General features: G+C 36.8%; 2 protein-coding genes across 2 annotated transcripts; both read right to left on the bottom strand.

Annotated features, from left to right (window-relative positions):
* Nucleotides 1–3,120: 3,120 nt before the first annotated feature.
* LOC103524971 (zinc finger protein GLIS3-like) lies at nt 3,121–4,509 on the bottom strand. The gene is made up of 2 exons (XM_008490014.3): nt 4,263–4,509; nt 3,121–3,772 (listed from the first exon to the last, which is right to left on the bottom strand). The coding sequence occupies exons 1-2, from the start codon at nt 4,455–4,457 to the stop codon at nt 3,377–3,379; spliced, it is 591 nt and encodes a 196-aa protein (XP_008488236.1). The 5' UTR covers nt 4,458–4,509; the 3' UTR covers nt 3,121–3,376.
* Nucleotides 4,510–7,823: 3,314 nt separating this feature from the next.
* On the bottom strand, nt 7,824–10,221 carry LOC103524982. Its single transcript, XM_008490027.2, has 3 exons — nt 9,994–10,221; nt 8,736–9,622; nt 7,824–8,072 (listed from the first exon to the last, which is right to left on the bottom strand). Exons 2-3 carry the CDS (start codon nt 9,606–9,608, stop codon nt 7,824–7,826), a joined length of 1,122 nt encoding a protein of 373 aa, XP_008488249.1. The 5' UTR covers nt 9,609–9,622; nt 9,994–10,221.
* Between the last annotated feature and the right edge of the window lie 591 nt (nt 10,222–10,812).

Genomic DNA, 10,812 nt, shown 5'->3' on the forward strand with positions numbered 1-10,812 from the left:
CACTCATCTGATTACGGACTGCAAAGAGGAAGAAGTTCACAGAGGTTAACATGAGATGATTTCAAGGAAGTTAATATAGAAGTGAAGCACAGTTTTTGGGTTGGGTGGGGAAAACTGCGTACATACTACATACTTAACATACTTGCATGTTTATGCGAAATTGTGAACGAAATCACAACTTAAATATCATTTCCAAAGTTAAATTTTTATTATTTTAATATTTTTTTATTATTTCTTTTACGCACATTTAGAATCCTGAGATTCCTGAGACAAAATTATCTAAAGAAATTTTAGAGGGTAGCGCTACTGCCTTGTAAAGTGTCGGATCGCGGGTCGCGGGTTCGATTCCCAACCGGGGCCAACTTTATCCTAAACAAATAGGTTCGTTTTTGGAACTTCTGGCGAGAGGATCCTATTCTATCATTATGTCCAACGTGTACCCATGTTTTCGATTTCTAAAAAAAAAAAAAACTGCTGCTTAACATTAAAATTTGGCTTAATCACAGCAACGAAGACTACGAAGAGTACCTACAATCTGAAGGTACCTAAACGTACCTAATACATTTTTTGTCAGAATCGGGTAAAATCTTTCGTCAAAATCTGGCTTCATTTTTCTTGAAACCTAACTCAAAATCCACTGATGTGCTAATGCCTTGGAAATTTCATATCTCTATGCTTTTGCATACAGCGCTCCCTAGCGAGTGTTGAAAAATCTTCGATACGAGATGCGCGAAAAGTTTGGAAATCGTATGAATGCCTAGAAACTAAGTGTGTATGCAATATGCTAAGCTGAAGTCATCAGTTGAAGTCGATTGCAGGTTTGTACCTGCAGGTACCATTTGCCTAAGAGCCCTAAGATGTGTTACCTAGGTACTTTGTCTATTGCCCACAAATCTATTGAAAAGTTTGATTACTTATTGGAGTTTTAATAGTCCTGTAGGTTATACCCATCTACAGCACCTAGGCCTGTAGATATAAAACTAATCTAGAACATAATAATAAGGTTGAGTTTGTGGGTTTGAACTCTCGTGGGTTTGAAAAATTTAATTTGTCTCTTGGATCAAAAACCTCAGACACCGTAAAACGTGAGGGGATTCTGACAAAAATCGATTTTACAAAAAAAATTGAGTGGCATGTGCCTTTATTTTTATTGCCACACATTCATAAGTGTACATACTGGTAGCCTTATCAACCAATTCGACTGTGTTGTTTGAATTTTTGCAAGAAATATTTGAAAAGTCGCCAAAATAAATGCACCTACGGATTTTATTGCGCACCTCAAGACCCCCCTGAGAGCAAGACTGATTTTCCCTTGCAATAAATATGGTCGGAATGAAAAGGCCTTTTACCTGCACCTACTGATTTTATTGCGCACCTCAAGACCCCCCTGAGAGCAAGACTGATTTTCCCTTGCAATAAATATGGTCGGAATGAAAAGGCCTTTTACCACTTTACTTCCATGTCTAATAGATGCGTGACGTGAGTATTGGCGTGATATGGCGTGAGCCATGACGAAAACCAAATGGCTCACGCCACCCTCCTGATAAAGCTTACACTCCTGATAATTCATCCTGGAAAATTTGCCTGGAGGCACTTGATATTAACCACTCATGTAAAGGTGGATGCTCTTTCACTATGCATTAAATCTAGGTCGATCAAGATCGACTGGAAGTTTTGGACTCCACTTTTTTATACTTTGCTTATAAAGTTCATAGAATAGAATAGAATATCTACACTTTGTTCATCCAGCTCGAATGTGACTGAAAAGTCCCTTTACCCCAGCAGTCTAAACAAGGTCTCGTATACTAAAGTAGGGATGTAACTTGCCCCCTAAGATAATTTTATTTTTCCTTCAAAAATAGATAAAATACAAGACAATTCGTTTTTAGGTATAGTTCATATTTATCACAAACATCATTTTCCTTTATTTTTCATTTACTTGCTAGGAATAACAGTGGTTGTAGTCCAATAAATAACATTGCTTTCCTTCCTATAGGATAAGGAAAGTAAAAAAACTTCCTATTCATAATAATTATTAAAATATCTCTTATTTAAATAATTGTGTAAACGAAAGGCACAAGGTTTTAAACAAATAAAAATGATATGTACAGAAACAAAATTTTACCTAAACAATAACAAAATGGAAAATTATTCGATAGGTACCTAGTAGGTACAATGGAAAATAAATACCTACAAAATATAAAATAGCTACCTAATGTACGTACCTACTTTACTTAGGTAGGTATCTTCGTAGAATTAATTCTAAGTAGATATAATTTTCTAAATCCCAATATAATACCTAATAACAATAATATTCAGCCCTTGTCCAACAGAAAATTACCTACTTGTGAGATATGACCCTTTTAGGATCACTCTGAGATCAGAAGTACATTCATATTTTAACTTGATTTTCAAAATTTGCCTACAAGAACTTGTAATGTCTTTCCCTAAAAATCGATTACCTAATAGAAATTGCATACATGATATGTACTGGCAAAGTTCAAACTTTCAGAGAGGTCAAATTTCAAAGATACATAGGTACCTACTTTTTATCCTCTGAATTAAAGGGGAACTTGGTAGTTAAGAGTACAACTCTGAAAAAAACTACCTCAAACTACCTTTGGTACTTATTTTATTCTGGAGTAATCTGGAGGAGGTACCTACTGCATCAGAGTAATGAACTTTTATCTGTAGAAGTTATGTCCGTAGAAGTTATATCCTTTTCTAGAAGTTATTGTATGTTCGTACCTACTTATAAACTCTAGCATAAATGGTAGATATGAATAAGGTACTTGATACTTTTTCTCTTTTTTTATCTACTCTCCAGTACCTACTGGAATAAAAGTCATAGTATTCCTCAAAAAGGCTAGCTACAGATTAGAAATACCAAAAAGTAATATGTACTGAATAAGTAATGTATTCCTCTCGACATCTTGTATGATTTCGACCTTTACTCCTGCTTACTTACTTCATAACAACAAATCGCGTTACTAGGAAACCCAAAGATCCTGCAAAGGCTGAAATAACACTACTCCCCATTGACTAAAAATCTACATTGTGTGATATGTACTGAATAAGTAATGTATTCATCTCGACATCTTGTATGATTTCGACCTTTACTCCTGCTTACTTCAGAACAACAAATCGCGTTACTAGGAAACCCAAAGATCCTGCAAAGGCTGAAATAACACTACTCCCCATTGACTAAAAATCTACATTGTGTCACTTCTCATTATTAGCTAGTGGGAAAGGTCGTTAGGAACTAATAACACACCACGTGACCACTCTTCTCCACCACCTAGCTAACCAATGAGAAACGACACAACTTGGTGACTACATGGCAACATGGCATCAGACTGGAGACGCGCCCTGGTGTTCAAAAACTGAACTGAGCAGCCTCTCCCTCCTGATAGCCAAAGCCAAGACCGAGGTCAGGCACGTCTTGCAAGTTACGAGATATGTTCCCAGTGGCATGGATAGTGTCGTAAGGAATGTATTCCAGCATGTGATCATGAGTCACGGTTTGCAACTCGTAGGATTCCATCAGGAGGTTGGGTTCACCACAGCTAAACACGGTGAAGTCTGGGTTCAATGGGACACTACTGTTGACGTTTCGCACGGAAGGGACAATGTCGCCGGGTTTGGCATAGTTGAGCTTTCTCATTTTGGCAGGAGTGAGATGGTCGTGGTTGTGGTTCTTAGCATGCTTCCTTAGGCTGCTAGGGTCAGTATAGCGCTTGGTGCAACCCTTGTACATACACTTGTAGGGTCTCTGAAAACAAACAGGAATAGAAGGAAATTATCACCATGTTGTTTGAAATTGGCTACAATTAAGCAATGGTTTCTTGAACACATAATAAATTGAGCTAGATGATGATCTACAAATACTTTGATTTTTTTTTTTTTTTTTTTTTTTTTTTTTTTTTTTTTTTTTTTTTTAAGGGGGGTGTTTTTTTGTTTTTTTTTTTTTTTTTTTTTTTTTTTTTTTTTTTTTTTTTTTTTAAGAGGTTTGACAGAGGGAACTTTAACTGCTATGGTCTTATCGTCCCGAAATCGAGGAGAGAAGGAAGACAGGATAGGAGAAAGCCAGCCGTTCCGAGAACGAACATTATCCCATCAGGATAAAATCCGCCCCGGGCGGGAATCGAACCCGCGGCCTAGTGCTTACAAGGCAGACGCACTACCAACTAAGCTAACTAGGCTGGCCAAATACTTTGAAATCGTCCACTAACGGGAACCAAAAGGACTCAAAAGAAACTTACCGTGTCGAAATGAGTTCTCTGGTGTTTCGCCCTGTCCGAACTGTTACTGAAGGCCTTGTGGCATCCTTCGTAAGTGCAAGAGTAGGGCCTCTCCCCGGTATGGGACCTTTGGTGAATCTTCAGGTTTTCCAAACGCGAGAAAGCTTTTGCACAGTGGGGGAACTGAGAGCATAAGAAGTCGAAAATGGTGGTCATTTTTTGCTCTACAAGACAACAACAAGGGCTTTTGAAAGTTAATTTCTCTCTCCTCACTGCGAGGACCTCACATCACTAAGTAGGTACTTAGTTCCTTAAAACATAACAAATATCTCAATATTAGATAGAAATAAGCTTAGAATGATAGAAAGCAATTACATATTTTTTCTACCACCCTGTATAGCTGAATAAAAATATTAATTTATGAGGTACACTTGTTCTTACATTTTTTTTTTTTTTTTTTTTTTTTTTTTTTTTTTTTTTTTAAAAAAAAAATCTCCTTCCTCCCTTTGTACTTTCCTAGTAATAGAATTCCCAGCAGGTAGAAATTCTAAAACTATGTCAGACAATTCTCCTCCCTGTTCCTTTCGGGGAAATTCTGCAAAGTTTATCCTAGAGGAAGCCTGTCTTCCCTCGCCAGCCACCGCATTTGGCACAGTTCAAACTTTCAGAGAGGTCAAATTTCAAAGATAGGTACTTTTTATCCTCTGAATTAAAGGGGAACTTGGTAGTTAAGAGTAGAACTCTGAAAAAAACTACTTCAAACTACCTATGGTACTTATTTTATTCTGGAGTAATCTGGAGGTACCTACTGCATCAGAGTAATGAACTTTTATCTGTAGAAGTTATGTCCGTAGAAGTTATATCATTTTCTAGAAAAAACCACATGTGTTTAGGCTGTACAAGAAGATAATTGCATTGGTACTTAGGACTTCAATTTATTTCAATTGTAAGCATAAAAAAAAGTGACAAGTAAATAAAATGCTAGTTGAAGACAAGTAAAAAAAAAAAAAACTATGAAGATTTTTTTTTTTCATCATTATTCGTTTAAGAAATAATATTTCTTGAACAAAAATAAATTCAATTAAGAAGCCCGCTTTGCTTCATGTTCATGATGTTTAGTCTTGAACATTTACCCTTTTTTATTGAGATTATCATTTTTCATCATCCCTTTCTAAAGAATAATATTTATAAGGACTGGATTGATGCTCCTTTGTACTCTTCTGCAGAAAATTAGTGGATGTGTTTATCTGTTTTACATTAGGTGAGAATTGGTGGATGCGCCAAGATCACCACCTGTTTTGTGATAGGTGAAAAGGAGAATTGGTGGATGTGGCATAACTACCACAAAGTTATTGAACAATTGATTCTCAATAATTTACTGATTTTTTTTTAATAAATCTTCTATTCATAAACACATGGGCCCATGAACGTACAAAGATTCAGATGTATAAACAGATTAAATAGTAAAAAAAAAAAAATAATAATAATAATAAAATATGGAAACAATACGATATACTTAAATATATACTGATGCTACTTATGAAGAATAGGTAACATGTGTCCTACAGATGAACAAATACACATACGAGTGTGTAGTTAACATACATTATACAAGCATACATCTAAAAATAATAAATCATATGAATATCTATTATAATTATAAAGTAAATGACATCTGGCAGCGTGACCAAGAACCCAAGAAATAATAATAGTGGTTATTTAAATACTGCTGTGGTAGATAGGCCTTTGCCTCAATAAGCTCGACAATAATTACTGTGGTCAAATTTTGAAAATAAAGATGATAATGTGTAAAATTGGACGTCTTTGCAATAATTTGAACCCGTGCACCCCTCAACCCTATTCCTTAGCCTAGGCAGGATAAAATTGACATGAATTGGCCTTAAACGGGTTGCATACTGCCACTACCGACACCCTCGTTCATTAATTAAACGAAGCTACGAAGGGTTGACAGGAGAATGAAGGGAGGCAAGAGAGAAAGAAGGAAGGGGAGAGAGAATTGATGGGTAGGTCAGATAAGTGACTGAAACTTTTGCCGTTTTTGTCTTTATCAACTCTCTCTCCCTTTAGTTCCTTTATCACTCCCTCCCTTTATCTCCTCCCTCCCTTTATACTTTCCTAGTAATAGAATTCCCAGCAGGTAGAAATTCTAAAACTATGTCAGACAATTCTCCTCCCTGTTCCTTTCGGGGAAATTCTGCAAAGTTTATCCTAGAGGAAGCCTGTCTTCCCTCGCCAGCCACCGCATTTGGCACAGTTCAAACTTTCAGAGAGGTCAAATTTCAAAGATAGGTACTTTTTATCCTCTGAATTAAAGGGGAACTTGGTAGTTAAGAGTACAACTCTGAAAAAAACTACCTCAAACTACCTTTGGTACTTATTTTATTCTGGAGTAATCTGGAGGAGGTACCTACTGCATCAGAGTAATGAACTTTTATCTGTAGAAGTTATGTCCGTAGAAGTTATATCCTTTTCTAGAAGTTATTGTATGTTCGTACCTACTTATAAACTCTAGCATAAATGGTAGATATGAATAAGGTACTTGATACTTTTTCTCTTTTTTTATCTACTCTCCAGTACCTACTGGAATAAAAGTCATAGTATTCCTCAAAAAGGCTAGCTACAGATTAGAAATACCAAAAAGTATTGCCTATGGCAGGTAGGTATTAAAAGAAATTTCTATAATATTTTCTCATCATCTATCAAATGGCGACTTTTACATACAGCATACAATGTAAGATTCTTTTTGAATTGTAACCCCCACCCCTCATGAGAAAGTCGTATCCCTCAACTCTCTCATGTAGCCATGACTCTGACGAGAGCAATAACAAAGGTCAAAGGTAACCAACACCTGTTGAAAATATTTTCCTTCGGAAAGCCCTGCTTTTGAAAAGATCATGTCGAGAAAAATACTGAACCCTTCAACATCAAGTAGGTAGATAGGTATTACATATAGGTTAGGTATTCATAATATGAAGGTAGGTATTCGTAATATGTAGGGCAGAGAAAAATATTGCAAGATTGAGAAAATTTTCATCGTTATAAAATTAATATTCGCTCTGTGAAAGGAGAGTTTTGACCTTTGCTTTTTAGCTGTCAAGGGATAGGTCATGCCAAAGGCTCAGAAAAGATTAGTTGAATGGAGTCAGAATGTCCTAACTAACCAATTCTTGTGTTGAAAGACACTTCGGGGTTCTCTGCAAATGCATCAGATGCATAAAAAAGTCAAAAAATAGACATCCATAAAATGAACATGAGACTGTAGACTGGGTCCAAAAGTCTTAAGGTGTGTCGGTCAGAATGTCCTAACTAACCAATTCTTGTGTTGAAAGACACTTCGGGGTTCTGTGCAAACGCATCAGATGCATAAAAAAGTCAAAAAATAGACATCCATAAAATGAACATGAGACTGTAGACTGGGTCCAAAAGTCTTAAGGTGTGTCCACACATGGTCGACCGACCATCGATGGATATTGACTGAACCGTCCACACTGCCTCGATAACATTTTTTTCATTTATTTTATTCAAGAAGTTTCCATTTATTAGTTATTCGGTACAAATCTCTCAATTAAATAAATATTCAACAAACGGTATACCATCCGTAAAAGCCGGAGCTGCCGAGGATCGCTGGATCACAATGGAGTTCAGAAGTTCTCCCTCGTCTTTGGGGAGAACGATTTGATTCTGGTGCGAGCCATCAGTGTAGGGGAAAAGGTTGTGCTGATAGGAGGAGACGCCGTCGGAGAAGTTTCGGAGGTTTTCCACGATTTTCTGCGGGGTCAGATGACCGAAATGGCCGTCCGATCGGTTGATCTGAAAACGAGATGGAAACAAATCAGTTTTCGGAAGCGTTACACTATAAGGGTTAGCGGTAGTTTAATATTGGCACTTAGCAATTAGGTAAATCTGTTACATAATGTATAACGTATGTATCAACGGTTTTGCTGCATTTCTGAATAAAAAGGTCAGCAACCTCCAACTTATCAAAGTTTTCTTGTAAAAGATGCCAAAACCAATGACATTTAGACATGAGGTGTTAAATATTGAAGATGGGGCCCAGATACTACGTACTCCATCACCCAATACACAGCAGTACCAAAGTAACCACACATGCAAGTACTCTTCTAGTAGCAGGTTCCCCCCTTATATCTGGATGGGCATTCCAATAACACCATATGGAGCATGAAGATACCATTTGTCCTGGGTACGTCGGGGTCCCCCCCCTTCATCTCAATGTCAAACAAAAGTCATCAGGGATTAAAAACAATTAATCTGCTGTACAACAATAATCATCGTGACAAGTGCAGAGTAAAAAGAACACATGGATTTCAAACCAAACATATTAAACACAATTACTCCCCGTGTAATTACAATATGGGGAGAAGAAAAAAGAAGAAGAAGACAAGTGAGGAGCAGAAGAAGAAGAAGCTGAAGAAGAAGAACAAGAAGATGAAGAAGAACTACAGCATGACAGACACTGTGTAACTTTCTGGTTCCTGGTACCATGGGAGGTAACTTCTTGGTGGGGGAACTAATGGGTGAAGCAACGGTCATAGAGGATGTTGTGGAGGATGGTGACTCCAAGGGGACAGTGGAGAACAAGTTGACATTGTCCAATTTCAAGTGGTCAAACAATTCAGAGTAATAATCCTCAGGAGCGTTATTCTTGATTCCAAAGCAAGAGCTCTCGCCAGGTTCTGATTTGATAGGACGATCATGCGTGTTAAGCCACGACTGGATGTCAACCTTTGTCAATTCAAACCTGGACTCCATGTTTGTTTCAGAAGGATAGTCGAAGCCTGTTTGCTCAGTGGGTTCATTTGGTAGAAGATAGTTCATCCCATAGTGGGGCAATGTCTTCATGAATGTTGCCAGACTATCATCTGGTGCTCTGGCTTCGTAGTTTGCTTTCAAACATTTCTCCGACTTCTTCTTGTTCTCTTCGTGGGTTTTGAATTGTTCGACAAACGAAAACTTGGACTTCTTTGGCACATGAGCCTCTTCGGCTTGTTTGACCTCTTTTTTGACATCGGTCCATTGCAGGATATCGTGAAAATCATTCACCTCTTTGCCAGTTTGTTCTAGTGAGCTTACAGGCTGCTGTTTCCAGTTGGACGCCTCGTAACTCTCAAACGCGTTGACAATATTCTGGATTTGTTTCTTCTGAATCTCTTCATTCCTTGATCCACTGGAGTCTTCATTGGCCATCAGCACATCTGATCTGGTATCTAGACTCAGACCGTCAGAGTATGTCAGGCAATAGTCGTTACTCAACAAAGACTTGATATAATCATTTCCATCGAAAGATCCGGAAGAGGAGTTACTCGATTCTTCGGAAGGTACCTTCATGATGACAGGGACACCTGTAACCACACGAAATGTGATGTTCGACATTTTAGCTAATTATATCTAATAGGTACCCCATTCTCTCTCTTCCTCAAGAAGAAGAAAATCAGTAGAGAAAACGAAATAATATTCTATCAAAAATGTAACCAATTATTATTTATAAGATAAATAAAAAGTTTCTATTTTCAATGTAAGGAAAGTAAGAGGAGAAGTAGAAGAGGAAAACCACTTTAAGATAAAAACTATTTACCTGATACCTAAAGATAGAGAGCAGACAAAAGTTTGTAAAAGAATCCGAAAAATCTTTCTAGAGTTTATCTCAATGAAAAGTTATTTTTCCTTACATACCTAGGAAACTTTTCGAAAAAGAAAGAAAATTGCAACTTACCTGAATAAAAAATCCTTTATGATGTTTAGTCTGAAATTTAAAATTAAAAGTTTAAATAATAAAATCAAAATTAATAGAAAGAGAAACTTAAAATAAATAGGAAATATGTAATTAAAAAGATCGAAAATAAATCGAAAAATTTGTACGTTCGCGTGATTTAACAATGAAAAATCAGTTCTCTGAGCACGATGTGTTGACTCGAGAGGTTCAAAGAATGAACTGAAATTGAATATTATTGAAATGATAAAAAAGTGTTCCTAATTAATTGAAGAGAGATGGATGGTTAGGTTAGGTTTGATATGCTTTTAATGAAAAGAGATTGGAAAAGAGCTACTATTGGGTATTAGACTATGTAAATGTGGAGGCACTTATTTAATCTTGAATTTTCTTGCCAGATTATTCAATATTGGTAACTTTTGGCATGGAGGTTCAAAGTAATTTCGAATCAGCACATCCAATCAGACCCAAGGATGGTTAAACAATCTAATAAACACTAAAGAACTATAATAAGAGCTGAGAGAGTCATAGTCTTTCTGGAACTAACATACATATGTAGACGACAGATAAAGGAAAACCCATCCTATTATAAGGGAAGATAGAAATTTGGTAATCAGAACCTATCTGAAGATCTCTGTATCTGGATGGGCATTCCAATAACACCATATGGAGCATGAAGATACCATTTGTCCTGGGTACGTCGGGGTCCCCCCCTTCATCTCAATGTCAAACAAAAGTCATCAGGGATTAAAAACAATTAATCTGCTGTACAACAATAATCATCGTGACAAGTGCATATCTGGATGGGCATTCCAATAACAC

This window comes from Diaphorina citri, unplaced genomic scaffold (assembly GCF_000475195.1).
Source record: "Diaphorina citri unplaced genomic scaffold, Diaci psyllid genome assembly version 1.1 scaffold130, whole genome shotgun sequence".
Lineage (NCBI taxonomy): Eukaryota > Metazoa > Arthropoda > Insecta > Hemiptera > Psyllidae > Diaphorina > Diaphorina citri.